The sequence below is a fragment of the Hypanus sabinus genome, chromosome 10 (genome assembly GCF_030144855.1).
Source record: "Hypanus sabinus isolate sHypSab1 chromosome 10, sHypSab1.hap1, whole genome shotgun sequence".
Lineage (NCBI taxonomy): Eukaryota > Metazoa > Chordata > Chondrichthyes > Myliobatiformes > Dasyatidae > Hypanus > Hypanus sabinus.
In genome coordinates, this window is record NC_082715.1 from 55,425,653 (window position 1) to 55,445,875 (window position 20,223).

Sequence of the window (20,223 nt, forward strand, 5' to 3'; positions counted from 1 at the left end):
TACTTTTTTTGAACTACTGTCATCTTGTAAGTGAAGTTTGTCTGGCTCAGTGAAAACAAAAACCAGTACACCAACAGGGTACAACACCAAAGGAATCAGAACCAGAGTTAGGTTTATTGTCACTGCCTTATATGCTATGAAATGTGTTGTTTTATGGTAGCAGTGCGGTGAAGACATAAAATTAGTATAAATTACAAAATAAGTAGTACAAAAATAATGAGGTAATGTTACGGGTCATTCAGAATTCTGATGGCAGGTGGAAAAAGGCTGTTCCTGAATTACTGAGAGTGGTCTTTAGGATCCTGTACCTCCTACCTAATAGTAGTAATGAGAAGAGGACATGTTTCAGGTGATTAAGGTCTTTAATGATGGATGCTACCATCCGGAGGCATCGACACTTTAAGATGATGGGAAGGTTTGAACCTGTGAAGGAGCAAGCCGAGTCAGAAACATTCTGCAGCCTCTTGTGATCCTGTGCATTAGGGCCTCCATACCAGACTACGATGCAGTCGGACAGGACAGTCTCCATTGCACATCTTTAGTAGCTTGAAAGGGTTTTAGTTGACATACTAAATCTCCTCAAACACCTAATGAGAACAAGCCTTTATCATGATTGAATCAGTGTGTTAGGCCCAGATCAGGTCCTTGGAGATACTGACACTTAGGAACTTAAAGTTTTCACCCTCTCCAAAGCTAACCCTTCGGTGAGGACTGCTGCAGTGACATTCCATTGTCACTGAAGCTCCTATCCGATTTTTACACAATCATTTTACAGCAGTTGTGACCAACAGTCATGGCTCAATTCCCACTGCTATCTGAAAGGAGTTTTTAAGTTTCTCCCCTTGACTCTGTGGGCTTCCTCCCTCATTCCAGAGATGTATGGTGAGTTGCTGGTACTTGGAACATGCCGACACTTGCAGGTAGTACCCACCACAACCCCCTGACTGCGTTGGTCATTGATGCAAAAACAGCACCTTTCACTGTATTTTTCGATGTGACAAATGAAGCTAATCTTTAATTTAAAAAAAAATTTGATCCAAGGCTTTGATAAGATCTGAGGTTGAGTGGTCCTGATAAAAACCCAAACTAGGCATCAGATTATTGGTAGAGTCCATTTAAGAGCACTGTTAATTACAGCTTCCTTCAATAAACAAGATTTAATGCGGACTGATAGGGCGGTAATTTACATTTGTCATCTCATCTTTGCAAAACACAATTTTTCAGTCAGGTAGATGCCAGCGATGTAACAGTTCGACATCAGCCTGACATTAATAGCTGATAAAATAATGGAACTCAATGTTCAAATACAAAATGCAAGTATGTAGCAATATCCTAATGCTCAATATGGAGTAAAAAAGAAAGATTAGACAAAAGAATTTTTTTACAATAATAATTAAAACAAAGTATCTTACAAGGGCAAAAAAAAAATCATGCATATGAAACAAAACATATCAGCAAAACACACCAAACAGGGACTTAGAAATAATAGAACAGCAATTTTACATTAATTTTCCCAAAGGCACCACCACCAAATTGGACAGCTCTTATTTTTAATTACCATGCTAAAAGAAATCTTGCACATAACACGAGTTATCTCAAATAAACTGTTGCTAATCTATGATAGCCAAAAGCATATGCTTTTCCAGGAATTGTAAATGGAAAAAAAATCATCCATATACATGCATTCAGATTACTTCAAAGTCACTCAATAAAACTAAGAACAGAATACCCAAATGAAAATTGTATTATGTAAAAGAATGACAAAGAACTTCTCATCTGTTTGATATGGACAGCAACTTGCCAGGGAGTTGTTGAAACCTCAAGTTCAATGTTATAAGCAACACACACAAAATGCTGCAGGAACTCAGAAGGACAGGCAGCATTTATGGAAAGAGAGTATAGTCAAAGTTTTGGCCCAAGACCAGCTCAGCAGTACTGGAGAAAAAAAGATGAGGAGTAGATTTAAAAAGTGGGGATGGGGGAAGGGAGGGAGAAACAACAGGTGTTAGGTGAAACTGGGAGGGGTAGGAGTGAAGTAAAGAGCTGGAAACTTGATTGAATCTAATAGCAGAGGACAGAAAGTCATGGAAGAGGGGGAGCAGAGAAGGAAGTGATGGGTGGGCAAGGAGATCAGGTGGCAAAGTGAAAGGGGATGGGGAATGGTGAAGAAGATTGGGGGGGGGGGGGGGCATGGAAAGAGGCATACCAGAAGTTTGAGAAATTGATGTTCATGCCATTAGGTTGGAGGCTACCCAGATGGAGTATACGGTTTTGTTCCTCCAACCTGAGTGTGGCTTAATTGTGACAGGCCTTGAATTGATATATCGGAATGGGAAGTGGAATTAAAATGGGTGGCCATTTCTCGCTTCTTCTGGTGGATGGAGTGTAGGTACTCAGTGAAGTGGGCTCCCAATCTACGTTGGGTCTCACCAATACACAGGCGTCCACACCAGGAGCACTGGAGAGAGTACATGACCCCAACAGACTCACAGGTGAAGTGTCGCCTCACCTGGAAGAACTGTTTGGGGTTCTGAATGGTAGAGAGGGAGGAGGTGTAAGGGCAGGTATTGCACTTGATCCACTTGCAGAGATAAGTGCCAGGAGGGAGATCAATGGGGAAGGACAAATAGACAAGGGATCCCTCTGGAAAGCAGAAAGTGGTGGGTGGGGGCGTGGGGAGAAGTGCTTGGTGGTAAGTTATTATAAGTGCAGCTTTTAGCAATTTTATATGCTTATGCACAAACTTCAGCTTCCCTTGTTCTTATATGAATTTCTAATAGGCCACAAATTCTAGATTGAATTAGTAACATTATCAATACAGTTTTGACAGTCATTTTGTTTGCCCTATATACAAAAAAAATAGCTGATTTTAACTAATTTGATTGGGAAAAATCTGCAGAAATTGCGAGAGACATAAAAATAGTTACTTGCTGTTATAATGGAGGCCCATAGGACATTTTAAAACTGGTCGTAAAAATCAAAGGTTTTTTGGTATTGGATCTGGGTGACAGTTCTTTATCTGAATTACCAGGTAGATTTGATAGCGCTGGGAAGGAAAACACATTTTCCAAATAATGCTTATCTGTCAAACAAGTCTGCTTCATCACATTTCCTCAGCCTCTCCCCACATTCATACTGATCAAAAAATACACTCAAAAACAAACATCCACAGCATTTCTGTGGTAAAAAAAAATTCCTAAACTCTGCATAAAGAACTTTGTCTGGATCTTAATCTCAGGACTCTCAAGAGATTGACAGTCCTTTACTCAGTGATCTGCTGGGGACCTTGTTGTGGGTTGAGGATTCCAATTAAACCACAATTAAAAGCTTCTCATATTAATGAAGTTATTTTGATTGTGCAGTAGGTAAGTGGAAAAGGCAGCTAGCTCAGTATATTGTGAAAGGCAGTGTGCTTTTGTAACTATTAAAGCAAGTTAGAAACACATTGAACTTTGATTCTTATTATCAAAGAACGCAAGGAAATACACATCCTCAAAATATGTTCTTCATTCAATTATTTTGTAATCAACAAAGGAACTATTGCTCAGATGGCGCAAGTCTTTTTAAACACAATTCCCAGTCTTCTTCCACAAGGAGGCAAACCTGCATGGCAATACAAGTTATCTCAATGGCTATTATTGAGGCTACGGGTTTGTTTTGTAGGCAATACCAATATTCAATAGATACATTCCTGAGCACAGGGCACATGAGCTTTTCATACAGAAAAGACAAACAAGAATATTTCCTATAAAAACTCAAAAGAACAAAATCTCAAGTACATCACCTGTACGAAAAGCAAAGAATTTAACATACCTGATAGCATTTTAATAAATCAGCTTTAAAGGGCAATAGTTGCAGACAAAGTTATGGATTAGTTAAGTGTGATTTGACGAAGATAATAAAGGCAGCCAGAACGAATGTTTGTCGCACTCCTCCCAACAGAGGAGAGGCAAGGGGTTGAGTGGTCAAGCCCCTAGGTCCGAGGTGAACTGGCGTTTCTCTAAGTGAATGAGGAGGTCACCCAAATCTCAATATTTCCGTGTGGCACACTCTAGAAATCTAATGAAGGGCAGAAAACAAAGAAATCAGTACTACTGGTCCCTGCTGCAAAGAGTTGGCAGTTGGAGATATCACACAGGACAGAAAACCCACATTCTCTTGGAAGCCCAGCAATAAGAAAAAGTGAAGTCAAGACTAATGGGCTTGCATCAACCAAAATTTGGATTACTCCCACATCCACTGCCTGGTCATCAGGAAGATTCTGACATTAAATAGAATAGAATTGATGGGGTTCCAGGGAACTTTCCTGGCTCAGACTAATGAAGCTGACTTACCAGGTCAAGTACTCCCTGAATCTGGTCTGTCAAGTTGACCTAATATGGAATGCAAGTCTCTGCAGTAGACACTTGAGACATATGAAGACTGATACCAACAGAAGTATTTTATCTAAGTAGTCTATCTCTAGGAATTTCCTTTGGGCCAGGCTCGCGGTTCACTACAAATTACAATAGTGTGACTCAGCTGAAGTAACACATCTGCCGGCATATGTTGGCCTGGTCAAAAATTCAAGCATCAAGTCCTCATGCAACAAGAATTTAAATTTACAATGATGAAATAACCTTCAGCAAGGAGGCAAGTTTGCACTTGAGCTTTTCTTGTTTTTTTGGGAGGGGTTTGCCTTGGAAGGAGAAAAGAAGAAATAAAACAATGGTAAGTTAATGTAAACATTTTACATTTCTGGTTTCTGAATCTTTGAAGTTCAATAAATAAGAGAAGGTCATCACAAATAGTGCAACTTGATATTATAACCATAATAAGAAGCATCATCTCAGGTAAGATGAATTATTTTAAGTTCAAGTAAGCATAAATAACCCGACCACTCAATCTGCATATATATCCTGTTGCATCCTTTGTCACCTACCACCCCAAAGGTAAAAAAACCACAACTATCAGAGAACTGTTCACTGGGGAAAGACAACCAAGACCCTTTTTCCAAAACAGACAAGTGTGGCTTAAGTTGAAGAGAAAGAGGTGTGGAGAAAACACAGGGACTGTGTGCGATGGAAGGAGATTAAAGTTGTCGAAGTAACAACTACTTAAAGAACAATCAGCAAGTAGAACAAAATGCTAACAAGACTGATACAGAAATTAAAAAGGTGCAGGCAAAATAATAGCCACAAGATGAGTTGCTGTTCAAGCTTTCATTGGAGTAATACAAATGACAGCAGAGAGGACTGAGTGGCAATGGATGGAGAATAGACGTGATGGGCTACAAGAAGCTCAGAGACAACAGAGAGGAGTGATGCAAATTGGTTCCACATCAGGCAGAGTCCTCATCTTCAGGGAAGGCATGTTGCAATGCATGGAACTTAATGCAGTGCAACTATTTCACATGAACACCTCCTTATTGATATAAAGTTGGTCATATTTATCTATTTTTATTGTTTTGTTCCAAGTGGTGTTTTTAATTTAATTGTTACCTTGACAACTTTGGTCTGCATCTTGAGTATTGATTCTCTTCTCCGCCATTTCTCCTCTCTGCAGCTTAAAACATGGTTCACTTATTTTTCCGTCATAACAAAAAGTCCTGAGCAGAAACGTTGATTCTTTTTTTCTGCATGGAGGATTCTGTTTGACCTACTAAGTACCTTTTTCATTCTGTGTGTGTTTCAGACTTCTAGCATCTGGAGGTTTTGGTTGGAAGAACTCATTGGTCACAAAAGAAACAAGGTAAACATCTACACACACACACACACACACACACAAAGAAAAAACAGCACTCAGTAGTTGTGCAATTCACAATTTATTTACTGAAGGAGAAGATTAGGACAAAACATCAAACCAAATACAATACAATCAAAACACCAGAGGCAGTAAAACCCACCATGCAGTCTCCTCTGTTCCCCTTCCACTTAAATTTAAAACAAAGTAGTCCTTCTCAACATAGCACCATCCGCAGAGTGAATATGATTTCACTCCCATTTTCTTGTGATTTTGTTTAAATTAACACCTGGCAGATCAGCTGCAGCTTCCCCCCTCCCCCCACCCCCACCCTTTCCAGGAGAACTTTAATCATTCTCATCTGTGTTTTTAATTGGCATATACAAGCTCTCCTGTAATGCAGGCAAAAGCATCCATAAGCCAAATAGGTCAAGTAGCTGTACGTACATGCAACATACTATAAAAGCACAAATTCAAGTTAACAGATACGTACTACATAGTCCACGCATACCTACGCAAGAACATGACCATTTCACAGAACTGGTACAGGCAGTAATCAAACAATCGAGGTACAGGAGACAACACGGGGTGGATAGAGGGTGGGGCTAGGGGAAGTATGCAAGGCAAAAGGTTCCTAATATTTAGCATTTCAAAAGCAGAAGGAAATTAATCTGGAAAACTAAAATTAAAATCTACAACCTATTCGGGGTTTGAAATACATTATGTAGGCACAGATTAATCTGAGTCCACTTGTTTCAGCTTTGTAGGTCCAATGTGCTTGTTATGAATATAATGCTTTGTAAATGGTCACATCTTATTTTCACAATATTTTGACCATGGGTAGTAAGACTACAAATTACCAAATTGTCAAAGTACCATATTCCAACTCTTTAGATGAACTGTACAACTTTACAAAATTTAATCCAGGCACACAATGCCTTCATAAGTATTAAAAAACAATCTAATGAACATCTGGTGCTTCTGCATACAGTATTACGCTGGGCTTAATGTCAGAAGATTACAAGTGGACTCTAACATTGGAAGATATTTGTGGTCAGTCCCAGATATTGAAAGTATTTTGTATCACAAATCATGGAAGCCCAACTCACTGAATTAAAACAAAATTCTGACAAAAACTAATTTCATAAATTAATATTCAAGATCCAGCTTAGTCAATTAAAAAAAAACAATGACCTGGAATTGCTAGAAAAGAGAAACTATCCAATCCAAAAATGGAGCTTTAGGATTCATTAAACCATGCAGAATTCTCAATGATGACCACCTCTGGTTGTTCACTTGTGCAGCAAGTTAGGCATCTGCATTGCGATATTATTCAATTATGTGGGCTTCACACTGGCACATAGATGTTCTCAGCCCTTGCTACAAGCCAAGAAAGATGCCCAATACTTACTGAGGGGCAAGACCAGCTAAACATTTCTGTGGATCAAATAGTGCATGCTCTTGTTGCAGTTATCTTGCTCACCAACTGCAAAGCACTCAAATGTCTATTCTTAAGCTCCCTAAACAAGATGCAACAATGCAGATAATTGCATTTCATTTTGTGATAGTTTCATTTAGTATGCACTCACTTAAAAAATTAGTAACCCTATGAAGTTTGATTAATCTTAAATGTTAGATAAGAATGAAAGGTCCAGGATAGCTTAACTTCGTGTCAGTATCTCTGCACAACTAAAGGAGTTATTACCCAGAATTAATGGAAGAACGAATAGAAAGCAGTGAGGAGATAAATGAAAAACTAAGTAGTTAATACTGTTGTGGGGTGGAAAAGTATATTGAGATTTAAAATAAATACACTATCAAACTCAAAAATTAAGAAAGGAAACGATTTTCTTTACACTAGTACAACAGTTATAGTCGGTGTACTTCAAACCCTGAATATTTGCCACTATGGACTTCACTACCAGTAAAGTCACATGTATGACATATCATTTTAATAGTTCCTGCCAAGCTGCATCAAAAATATTGTACACAACAGATAACTTATTTCCTCCAAGGGAACTGAGCATCATAATGCTCTTTTCTGACAAGAATATGTAGTTTACTCAGGAAAAAAAAATTACACAAGATAATGAAAAATAGCTACATATAAACACAAGCAGAACTCTTCCTTTTAGCACCCGCATTGCATGTCGGTTCATGTGCACCTAATTTTCCTTGTTACGAATCACATTGAATAAAATGCAAAACATCAGAAACAATTAGGACTCTTAAAGGAGAATTGTACATTCCCTGAATAATGAGAGAAGGAAAATAATCTAACAGTGCGATGCCAATGTATTACATTGTGTCGACGCTAAGTTTCTATTTATTGTGATTTGTAACCATTATAAAATGGAGTGAGGTACTGCACCACTACCTACAATGCAGTATTCAGCATTCTCCATGGCTCCATGAGATGAGAAGCTGCAAATATTTTACACTGCCATTTCATCCAAAAATCAATCTAACAACAGCAGAACCCCTAATTAGTTGTGCTACATGTAAATCCTTAGAAGTCCTACTTTGATAGTCATTTTAAAGTCTCAGTACATCGGCACCACTTCTGCTACCAAGCTAGGTTGATTCAAGGTACCATTATGCAACTGAGGAAGGATTCCCTCAGGTGATGAAGACCAACTGCTGTTTCTTCTCGATGACGCCCACTCAAACGATAAACTTCAGTTGAAAAATGGGTCCAACTCAACATCCATATTCACATCAGGTACCAGTTGATCAACTGCTTCTTTTTCATTAGCACCATATCCGGAACTAGAAGCTGAAAAGTCAGAGGCAAACCAAGGGTGGTCCAAGATTTCCCGGGATGTTAGCCTTTCCAAAGGCTCACGACGCAAGATGCTACGGATAAGGCATTTTGCTCGTGGGGAAAGCGTTTCTGGAATGTTAAACTGGCCACGGCGAATTTTGCTAAAGAGAGAACCTGGCTCCACATCATGGAAGGGATACCGTCCAACAAGCATTGTGTACAGCATCACACCTAGACTCCACACGTCGGCGGCCTTACCAGAGTAGCTGCCATTAGTGTTAAGGATCTCAGGGCTCACATACGCTGGACAACCATGCTTGTCTGAAAGAGCATCATCTTCACCATTTAAGATGTAAGCATCCTCAAGACTTTCCAATTTTACTTGTGTCCTACAAAAGAGAAAAAAAATGTAACAAACAAACTGTCTAAAATGTCACCACACTTGAGATAGATCTTAAATTAGGAGGATATGGAGCCCATAAGACCATAAGACATAGGAGCAGAAATAGGCCATTCAACCCATTGAGTCTACTCCACCATTCCATCATGGCTGATCCCAGATCCCACTCAACCCCATAAACCTGCCATCTCACAGGTGAATGAATAGAAAAAGATAATGAATGAACACAAAAATAGGCATGCTGTTCAATTTTTCTATATTTTACAGCAGTAGTACACATATGACAAGGCATTTCGAATTCCTTTGTTATATTTAGATTTTAAATTAGATAAGGTGTCAAAACTAACATAATATTTGGTAGGTCTACAAAAACTAATGTATCTATGCCGTGAGCAGAGCATGCTGACTGGCATTATAACCAAAAATAATTAAAGAACAAAATAGTAAATAGTGGAAAAACTCCTCTAGTAAGGCAGTATATGTGGAAAGAGAAAAGATTTAACATTTCATTAAGATACTTTACCAGAATAGTCATGAATCTGAAATATCTGTCCTCAGATGCTGCTTCACCAGTTAGGTATTTCTAGTATGTACAGTGATTTATGTTTTTTTTAAAATTAGGGCAATGTGTCCCTTCATTTTCAATGCACAGCATACCACCATGCAAGTCTCCACAACAGGTTTTTCAACCTCAAGATGGGATGAAATGCAAATTTAAGTGATGTCAAATTTGCCTCATGTTTCTTCTATTTTTCCACAAAACTCAGTTTTGCAAAAAAAAACTGAATAGATTAAAATATAGATCACATCATCATTCACAACCAGCAATCTATCAAAGTCATATTATGCAAAACAACAGATTAATCATGAACTTTTTTTTTGCAAAGACCCTTCTAAAGACAGATGTATAAATGCCACAATTTCAGAAGAAAATAAAGTTTTGCATGTTAAAAATGTCAAAATGCAACAAAACACAGCTCTTTCAGTTAACCTCGTGGAGAATCATAAACAATGCATGACTCATTAAAATTATAATTTTCCATACAGCCAAACCATCCTTAAAGCTAAGTTCTATGTCTGGAAATTGGAGCATTACTTTTAGCAATTTGGTACCTCCTACAACCAATCGCTTTGTTGTGCAAGATTACAGTTGTGTATGGTTTTAAATCATTACTTTCTATAAATAATTTGTTAGTTATGGCTACTCTGCGCCAAACCAGTTGAAGACCATTAACAAAAGTTTTTAGAATTCAAAATTCTCTCTCAATATTAAAGCACCCATTCTACTTTGTTTCTCCAGTCTAGAGGTTCCCTTATACTATACATCCAATAGAACATGTAGAAGATTCACAGATTGAGCTGTCACAGAATTTATCATTTACATCAACTGGGATTATTCCAATGTGCAAATTCCATCAATCATATTAACAAAAATTATGGACCCAATGTAAAAAGATTACATTTGAAATAACATTAAAATGGAAATTATTAGAATAATTGGCAATGGTTCAAAACTAAACAAAGCATTCATACAACAGACAACTTCTCTAACAAAGCAGCAACTTGTTGAATCAAGAGCAAAAAAAAAACCAGATGCAGTTTTAAAGCAGACTACACGAATACTTCAGACTCCCACATCAATGACAGCTCTCTACAAAAACAAAGAGCACAGGCAAACAAAGCATTCTTCAAATGAACTCAAAACATCACTGTGCGACTAAATACAAAATTCTAATTACATAATTTGGGCAGGAGTGTCCCAATTTATTTTGTTAACTGAACAATTTTCTCCTTCTTGAGGCACTTAATTTGGAAATCATGAGAGTTCTGCTTGCTTGACTCCTTAAATTGTCATTCAATAATGCACAGTAACAGAATAGTTGGGAGTGAGGGTTATTGAATTCTGCTTCAGGGTAACAAATTTCAGCCATTACATTTTCCCCAACTTATAATACCCCAACTCCTGTCTTGAACATCAATTGCATTTTAATACTACTGCATATCAACCTACTTGGTGTCTCAACTGAATTACTTTCTATATTAGAAAATGTGATTAAAAAAATCCGGTTGCTGATTACCTGGAGGCCATCATCAAGAAATGTGCTGTTGCCTGGTCAGATCTGCTGTTGACTACAAATGTTAAGAGAGAACACCCTGCAAACATTTCAACATCTGGACTCATACATAAAGAATAGTTACATGGGCAAGGCTCCAAGTCAGGCAAAAACCTTAATCAAACATGAGTCATTACATTCAAAAGACAAAGTCAAGGCCAAGGGGACAATCATACTCTGATAGTATTTTAAAAAAAGGCAGCAGATCCTAAGCAAATGAAATTCCAATGTGACCAAACATTAGAAAGCTTATTGTGTCATGGGTGAACCCCATTTAATCCAAAATAACAAGCTACCTCTGGCAGCGAATGCAGCTACAAACATTTTCCTCTGCATTAGGCCTGCAACATAATTGAGAATACAAATCTTAAACTGGAGGCATGAAAACAACAGATTTGAGACACATTAAATTGATGAAGGTTCCAGAACCCCCTACGGTCTTTGAGTGGAACAATACAATGGTGAGACCAAGGTGGTGAGACCCCCGGAGCATTTATCCTTAACGTACTTCCAAAACATAGTGCAAAAAGAAAACTATAACAGATAAGCCATTATGTAAAACTGTGCCCAGTACTTCTGTTTTGATGAAAAGTAAATGGACCAACAGTAGAAGGGAGCCAAAAGTATATCATTTAAGGACATTACGCCCAAAATGCATCTTGGAGGATAACACACCTCAAGGTACCAACTGCAAAGACCTTTTATGTGCCTGTAAGTGTCACTGTAGGACAATACAAATAATTAAGGTATTGCCAGTTGCATGAAAATCAGCATTACACAAAATAAATTAAAATTTGCAAACTCAAATGTTGCTGTCATAATTAAGTTCATATGTTACCCAAAACTATAATTTTAAATTAGCTACCTATTTCTTAAACTGTTGGATTATAGCTTGTGATATTCCAATCATTCCTCAAGTTTGGTTAATAATATTATAAATTTCATTTAATTATAAGCATTTCTGAAATATCTCATTACTCCCCATCCTTATCTTAAAGGGTACCCTTATATAGAAACTTATGATCAAGCAGTGTATGGGAAGTTTACTCTCAACATTCTCATTTAAGAAGCATAACAACAGAGTTCGCATTATTTGTCAGCTCAGTGTTCACTTAAACAGTCTAAATATTCTGAAACCAGACGAAGAAACACTACTAAAAGTTGCCAATTATCTATCAGATACCTCATTACATCACTGGAGATTCAGTTTTGCCCAGAAATTCTTCTGTTACCCAAACCATTATGGAATTGAATCCATTCCTTGCCACTACTGTTATCTTAAGTGATGTAAAACTGCTTGAAATAAAGACCAACTTACTATGCAAGCAAGTCACTTTTCAGCTACACATGCAATTTCCAACATACTGTGTTCACAGCTCAAGGTGATTACTGAATGCAGGCACACCCTTTAGAATCTTGCTACCTAAGCCTCTTTCCCACCAATCCATCTTCCTTTCAGTTTAAACATCAGGCATTCAGTCCTACTTGCAATAAGCAACATCCTATTTGCCTTACAGTACAAATGGAGTGAAAGGAGTACTTTAAAGCTCCGGGCACTATGTTGCATATTAAGCAATCAAGTGATGGATTTTTTTTGTTAAACTAGCCATATTAAATACCCAACAAAAATGAATACAGAAACCCAATACATTAAAGTAATACCACAATAAGTTTAAAAATGGATGACAAGCCATGGGAAGATTGTTGTATTTTTAAAAAGGCAGAGCTATTTTTGTATTCTGCATTTAATTACTTTGATGTTTAACCAGTGGAATGGTACAGCAGCAACAACCTGGCACTCAATGTCAGTAAAACGAAAGAGATGATTGTTGACTTCAGCAAGGGTAAGACAAAGGAACACATACCAATCCTCATAGAGGGATCAGAAGTGGAGAGAGTGAGCAGCTTCAAGTTCCTGGGTGTCAAGATCTCTGAGGATCTAACCTGGTCCCAACATATCAATGTAGTTATAAAGGTGCCAAAACAGTGGCTATACTTTATTAGGAGTTTGAAGAGATTTGGCATGTCAACAAATAAACTCAAAAACTTCTATAGTTGTACTGTGGAGAGCATTCTGACAGGCTGCATCACTGTCTGGTAGGGGGTGGGGTGGCTACTGCACAGGACCAAAAGAAGCTGCAGAAGGTTGTAAATCTAGTCAGCTCCATCTTGGGTACCAGCCTACAAAGTACCCAGGACTTCCTTAAGTTGCGATATCTCAGAAAGGCAGCGTCCACTATTAAGGACCTCCAGCACCCAGGGCATGCCCTTTTCTCACTGTTACCATCAGGTAGGAGGTACAGAAGCCTGAAGGCACACACTCAGGGATTCAGAAACAGCTTCTTCCCCTCTGCCATCCGATTCCCTAAAGGACTACTGAATCTTTGGACACTACCTCACTTTAAAAAAATATATACAAAGCAGTATTTCTGTTTTAGCACTTCTTAAAAAAATCTATTCAATGTACACAGTTGACTTACTTGACTTTTTTTTCCTCTCTGCTAGATTACTATTGCATTGAACTGCTGCAGCCGAGTTAACAAATTTCGCGTCGCATGCCAGTGATAATAAACCTAATTCTAATGTACTTTCAGGTGTACATTTTCAATGCCTAATTGCATCAGGTTTGTAAGTGACAAACTCCTCTTCAACACTAGCAGCCTGATTTACTCAGGCAATCTGGTCATCATTGGACGACGGTACGCCCTAGCAAGTTTAAAATCTATTCGTTAAAAAGCTTCTTTTAAGCAAATCGGTGGTTCTGAAGGCAATTCCCAGTGTTGATATCCAAGCAGTTTATGAATAGACATATGGAAAAAGTATGGGGATTTAAAATTAAAGAGGGAAAAAACAGCTGTTTGGCGAGTGAAAAGGAAACTACCACTGCCAATACCTTCCCATTGCTTTGTGAACGAGACCACAGAGCAATATGCCGGAAATGCATTTTCGTCGCCATAGAGACACGAGGAACTTGCCACCGGGTCAGCCTACTTCACCACACCGCCTCCCAGAGCTCGACGTAATTATTCCTGGTCACGGGAATGGGGGTCTCACCTGTTGCGGGCTTCGCCAGGTGCCTGTACTATCCCATGCACAGGAGCGTACCGGCACACAGCAAACCTCAAACGCTTGTGGTTAAGCAAAAGCGCATGATGCAACCCACGGGTCAAAGATTTGAGTTTTCAAAATAGCATATAATACTGCTAACTAAAATCGCCTTCCATAATATGGTGTGCATTCACATTCGGCGTTTAAACGTTAGAACTGCCCTCCCATTTTTCTATCAGTGGACGGGCAATTAGCGACTGTGAACATTTTCCCCTGCGGACACAGGTGCCGGGGGCTGGACGTGTATATTGGTGTGGGATCTAGCGCACCAAAGCGTATTCCTACTACCCCCTCCTCTTCCTCCCAAACTAAAAAGCAATGTCGCCTCAAATTTCAGCTTAAATTGTGTTAATCTAAAGAATTGTTGCAAAGAGAGAAGGCAATAAATTAAGATATTCAAAGCGTGAGAATATTAGTCTTGTACCCTCGGGTAAACCATGTCTTTATCTGCATGTAATATGCAAACTCCAATACACAATGCAATAGCACGTGGGTCACTGCAAATACACAAAATAGGCGCAGTCTTTTTGTTTAATTGTTCCACTGCACCAGCTACAAAGCCATCTCCTTCCGCCACTAGCCTACTAGAGTTTATGACCTAGGTATCACTGCGTGGGAAGGACATACAGTATCTTGCAACAAGGCAGCCCATCTATGATACCCTGGTTTGCTCCTCTATCAACACGCAGTGAGCTCCAACTTAAACTACAGTATTTAGAGTATAGTAAAAAAAAAACTGCGCCACAGTGCCGTGCTCCAAGAAAAAGCACCGTAGATATCAATCGTCTGTTTTATTTTAAGGGGAAGTCAATTATAAACTTAAAGTAAGTGAATTACATTGAGGAAATACCCTTTAAATATGACAAGTAAAACATAATCTCGTGAAGCCTAAAACAGTTTCTGGGACAATGATTAACCGAGTTTTTGTTTTAAAAAGTGGATATTTGGTAGTGTTACAAACTTAAATCAATTGCCCAAATCTTCGTCTGCAACGTAATACAGAGTTGCTTTAAATATTCATCAAGCGAAGTAAACGTCATTGACAAGGGATATCATTGGAGGAGGAGTGTAATACTTTTAAACAAATTATAGCGCGTCCTTTCTTACACCTCTGCGGCCTAACAATTATAATGTATAAATTATTTGCGTTTAAATCTGGCAGATTAACAGGACAATTGTTAAATCTCACCGTTCTTCGTCTTTAAATACAAATTTCCTTAATTTGAGATCTCTCAGTACCACGCCATTATCGTGGCAGTGGGCTACAGCAGACGTTATCTGGTAGAATAATCTTGCTGCTTCATCCTCTTTGAGCCTTTTGCAAGTGCGAACAAATGAGTGCATATCCCCATGGCTCTTTTCAAAGAAAACGTACGATCTTTGTTCCCCTAGAAGAATTTCAGTTATCTGATTGATGCCTTCATGTGCAGACAAACAAAAATATGCTGCTAATGTTTCTTGATATCGACCAATATCGAATACCTGTGGAAACAAAACAAATTAAGTTGCGCACCTTTCCCCGCCACTCCGAAAAGTAACAGTGATTCAACCTATTGATTGTTCTGCTACAAAAAAAAACTCAAGGCTAAAACCCTGCATCCAATACAGCGGCCTTTATATTAAGTTTTCTTACTCCGTAGCTTCAGAGACAAATTAAACCGAAACTGAACTATTGGCAAATGAAATAACAAGTGCTATTTAAATTTCATAAATATACTTATTTCTTTAAAGGAAAGCTCGCATCTCTGGCACTATTTTCACATTAACAAAGAGACTGCACTTTCATGCAATTGCACTAGTGTATTGTGTTATGCAGCACGCGCACACATAATTGATGTTGAACCAAATGGCGTTTCATTGATCAAGGTATTGGTAATTGTTATTTTTTTACCTTACAAACGAGCTCCTCGCCGCTATGCAAATGCACTGCCCCAAGAACGCGGTCACCCTCTAATGGCTCCAACAATAGATACTGTCCGATTTGAGAAATGCAATGACACGAGTTAGGGGTTTCGGGTGGGCTGGGAGAGCCTAGGTTCGGGCTGAAACTCTGGCTGCAGTCACTAGTCCTCACACAAGATAATTCTTCATATTCGTGGTGAGTCTTATGCCTCGATCTTCCATGCCTTACAATGGTGATTGGACTGGATCTCTGTATGCTCATGGGGCTGTAAATAGAAATCCTCTCAAAAATAGATTCACTGACAAGCGTTCAGACAGTATTTTAGGAAGGATTTTACTCAGTAAACCTACTGTGAGAGCGTTTCCCCCTCGTTTTTCGTACTTTGGTCTAGGCTTGTAGATCCAGTAGTGAGTTTCCTTTCAAATAAAAAAAAATCAGGAGTAAAAGAGGTTTCTTTATTATAAGATAAGCACCATTTGGAGTAACAATGTTAAGACTATGTTTTTATTGCTACAGTTTTTGTCTGTTGCATAGAGCGTTGTGATGTGTCAGATTTAAAGCACACAATCAACTGGAGTTCTCGAAGCGGAACGTGGAACGCCAACTCACAGTGCTTTTGTTCTTGTGGCTACGAGGGGGCATTCGCCGCAGCGAACACAAGAAAGAGTCGCCGAAGCGCTCGCAGACAAGCCAACCAGGTGGCAACTCAACTCCTCGCCCTCCAACTCTAGGTGGCGTCCGCTCTCCTCTCTCGCCGTCTTTCTCCTTGCAGCTGGAAACAAATAGCCTCAAACTATCATAAAACAAGAGTATGGCATTCACTCTCTTGTCATCTGCTTTGCAACGTCCAGCAAGTAAAACTTTAAGGGAATTTCTTTTGCCCACACGCACTCTCTCATGAGAAAGTCTTTGGCTGACGATTTCCTTCCGATATTGGCGAGCAGCAGTGTGTGTTTATATAATTATATAAAATAAAAAAGGTAACAGTCAAGGACAAAAGATCAATCGTATCGTGTTCCACCGTGCACAGTCTGTTTCTTCCAAAACTCGGAATCAAACACAGCGATGGCTTTAAATATCTCAAGAAAGAACTCCCGATGCGTTTGCTACTGCACAGTTGTTCAGATGACGATCTTGGATGCACAATTTTTTGGCAAAACAAAATCCAAACCAAACCCCAAAAAATCTGCAGCTTGTTTGCTCTAAAGTAAGGGATGGCCGACAGGACCAGGCCAATCCCTCTCAGCAACAGTCGATATAAGACATTTTCAATCGCCGTGTGTTACTTACGTGGCTGCAATCTGAATAATGTCAGCAGCACTCACACTTACTTACATTAAATGCAATCGCTGACTGCGGTCCACTGCGCCTCACACTAACCTGATAAGTAATCAGCCCGCCTCCCGTTTCCACTGACCTGTCAATAACACAAACATTATGTGATGCATTGGATAAAATAAGTGTCAATCAAATCGTGCGTCACTTCTGGTGCTTGTATTAGGCTGATCTTTACCTCACTTCGTTAAGTAGGTGATATCCCTCCGCACAGAGCGTACGGCTCTAACCTTCCTAGTCTCTTGTTATACTTGCAGATAATTCGTTATGTCACTCATAATAAGCCTCCAAAGAGGTGTCGCTGAGAAAAGAGTTGAGTTTCTTGTGTTTAGTTTTTGTGCAGCGGAGGGAATACTTGGGATTTGTGCATCGGACTCTTTTCTTGTTACTTTGGTATTCAATGAAGTGGCAGCGGGTGCGGAGGGGGCTGCGAGGTGGTGAGTGGGCTCGCAACCTGATCCCGAGCAGCTGCGTCTCTTTATTCATAGTTATTCATAGAGGAGGTGAATGCTGAGTGAGTGTTGTGCAATACAGGCAGGAATGTAGTCAGCAGGAAGAAAGCCACAGGCAACAGCATTCTTTCTTGTTCACCATCTCCCAAAGTAAATGGGAATGTAATGATAATTCGCGTTTGGGGACAACGGCTATATATTTTCACAAACTGTTTTCTCGCAATATTCATATCTTGAATTTAGTAATATTTCGCGACTGGCAAATAGGCAAAACTAAGTTTGGAGAAGATGATTTCCAAAATTTAAAAAGTCACGAGGCCTTTATTAAATACCACACCATCATTGCCTTTAAAAGGTCATATGGCCTCCCTGGGTTTTCAATTACTGAGGCGTTGTGGTCCTTGTTGGTTCACTTTGAGTTTTTTTTTTGCATTGCTTTTGTTTGGCCAGGATACGGCCTGTCTTCCAGTTCGTTTTTTGTGTCTTGATGCCTACTCGTTAGCCACCCCTGGCAGAGAGTTGCACTACACGTTCATTAACTTCCTACATTACGTTTTGATTTTGCGGACCTGACCCCCTTACACTGCATGGACTAACTTACTGTACTTGCATTTGACACTCTCCACTCTGAATTTTTCCAGAATATTATCCTGCTCTGCAGCACAATTATGCCATTTCATCAATAAGCTGTTGCACTAATAGCACCTTATTCTTTCCTGTCTTGCAGGATAATGAAATTGATTTGAGTGGGATGACATTGCAGTGTTTTTATTTCTTGGGTATATCTGAAAGCTTTATTTGGCATTTCTCCAGCTTTTTTTTCTTTTGCACAACTGGACTGAGGTTAGCTGAAGTGGTCAATAACAGATAACCAGACTAGCCTCATTTTCAATGGAGTTTTCCACAAGTGTGTAGATATATATATATCTGTTACGAAACTGCCTGTGTGCTTTCAGCTGCACTAACTTGCTCTGAACATTGAGGGAGCCCTATACACAGTGTTCTCTTTCTCTGTTAGTTTTTGTCCAGTGTTCCCAATAAACCATCTAAATCTCTACAGGCCTCATTTGCCCCAAACTGCTCCCACCTGACAGCACTTATTGATCAGTACAGTAACTGGTTGCTCTGGGAGTCAGCACAATCTCCGTACTCTTCATAAGCAGGAACTTTAGCTTTTTCAATGTTCATTTATGATCATTAAAAGAGTAAGTAGAGAAGACAAGGAGAGAAGTATGCTAGGTGTGGGATTCTGTTGGACTACAAAACAGCATCAGTGAATTCAAAGAAACTTCTTTACCCAAAAAGAATTACAAATATTACTGCAGGGTCTCATTGAAGACAACAGAGTAAATTAATTTAAGGGGAGTTTGGCCAAGTGCACAAGATAAAAGAATAGAGGATTGTGCTGATAGATTCGGATGAACAGCGAAAGCAAGGAATTCTAGCAGACTCCACAGACTAGGCAGCTTCTATGGATGCTGCACTGCCTGCTGAGTTCCTCCAGCATTTTGTGTGTGTTGCTCGGATTTCCAGCATCTGCAGACTTTCTTTTGTTGGTGACTCTAGCAGACTGATTAGTTGGAAGGGCCTTTTTATGTTTACCAGATATGAAAACGGATTTTAATGCTAAAATTCACAGGAAAGGGAAATGTTTATTTACCTTAATCAATTTAACTGCTTGAGAAAGGAGTTAATCGTTTAAAAGGTAGAAGCATACCTTTCCATAGCTACATCAGATGCCATCTTATGCTTCCAATGCTAATTCTGTATTAATGATTTTAAAATGCATATTTCCTTTATAGCTGTCATACTTGGAGAGGATAAAAGGATACGTTGACAACATAATTGTCTTTTAAATAATAAATCACTGGCACAACAATGTTGAAAATAGTTGGTAATCTTGGTGGTTCAGGCCAATGATTCAGCAGACTTAACGTAAGGTTTCCATGTTTTACAACATGGAAATTGTCACTGAGTCCATTCCAACCATTCCACTCCCACCCAATTACACAGATATTACATTTTATTTTATTCACCTCAACTCCCTGTAGATTCTACCACTTACCTACACTAGGAGCACTTTACTGTGGCCAATTAACCAGAATGTGGGAAACAAAGTGAAGCAGATGGTCACTGGGAGAATGTGCAAACTGAACGTAGATGGATCCCAAGGCCGTAGATGAACTTTGAACCAGCAGTGGCAGTGTGCTTAAATCTTTACTTGCCTAACACTTAAATTTTTAAATTTATACAGAATTGTAAAGTTGAAGAGAAGGATCATTAACAACTTGAAGTAAATATTCTCCATGTCGTTTGTTCTTAAAAAGTACATGCATTTTATTTTGGATTTGCATTTCTATGTCCAGGATTAGAATTTAATCCAGTCCAGATTTATCATAAAAATTCATTTTATACAAAATTTATTT

At 38.9% G+C, this 20,223-nt stretch overlaps 1 protein-coding gene across 4 annotated transcripts; it reads right to left on the minus strand.

Annotated features, from left to right (window-relative positions):
- Positions 1-5,787: 5,787 nt before the first annotated feature.
- Positions 5,788-17,400, minus strand: trib2 (tribbles pseudokinase 2). 4 transcript variants are annotated; one of them, XM_059981873.1, is made up of 5 exons: positions 16,620-17,339; positions 16,361-16,426; positions 15,999-16,275; positions 15,297-15,589; positions 5,788-8,874 (listed from the first exon to the last, which is right to left on the minus strand). In XM_059981873.1, the coding sequence occupies exons 3-5, from the start codon at positions 16,269-16,271 to the stop codon at positions 8,400-8,402; spliced, it is 1,041 nt and encodes a 346-aa protein (XP_059837856.1). In that variant the 5' UTR covers positions 16,272-16,275; positions 16,361-16,426; positions 16,620-17,339; the 3' UTR covers positions 5,788-8,399. The 4 variants fall into 4 exon arrangements, with proteins under 4 accessions (XP_059837856.1, XP_059837855.1, XP_059837858.1 ...); XM_059981872.1 differs by having other exon boundaries at positions 16,361-17,339; XM_059981875.1 differs by lacking the exons at positions 15,999-16,275; positions 16,361-16,426; positions 16,620-17,339 and adding an exon at positions 17,346-17,400.
- Between the last annotated feature and the right edge of the window lie 2,823 nt (positions 17,401-20,223).

Excerpts from the sequence above, each read along its gene's own strand:
- trib2 (XM_059981873.1), bottom strand. The coding sequence starts at position 16,271 with ATGAGCATACAGAGATCCAGTCCAATCACCATTGTAAGGCATGGAAGA. Across the intron at positions 15,590-15,998 it reads GCGAGGAGCTCGTTTGTAAG|GTATTCGATATTGGTCGATA; the intron begins GTAAAAAAATAA and ends TTGTTTCCACAG. Across the intron at positions 8,875-15,296 it reads GTATTTAAAGACGAAGAACG|GACACAAGTAAAATTGGAAA; the intron begins GTGAGATTTAAC and ends TCTCTTTTGTAG.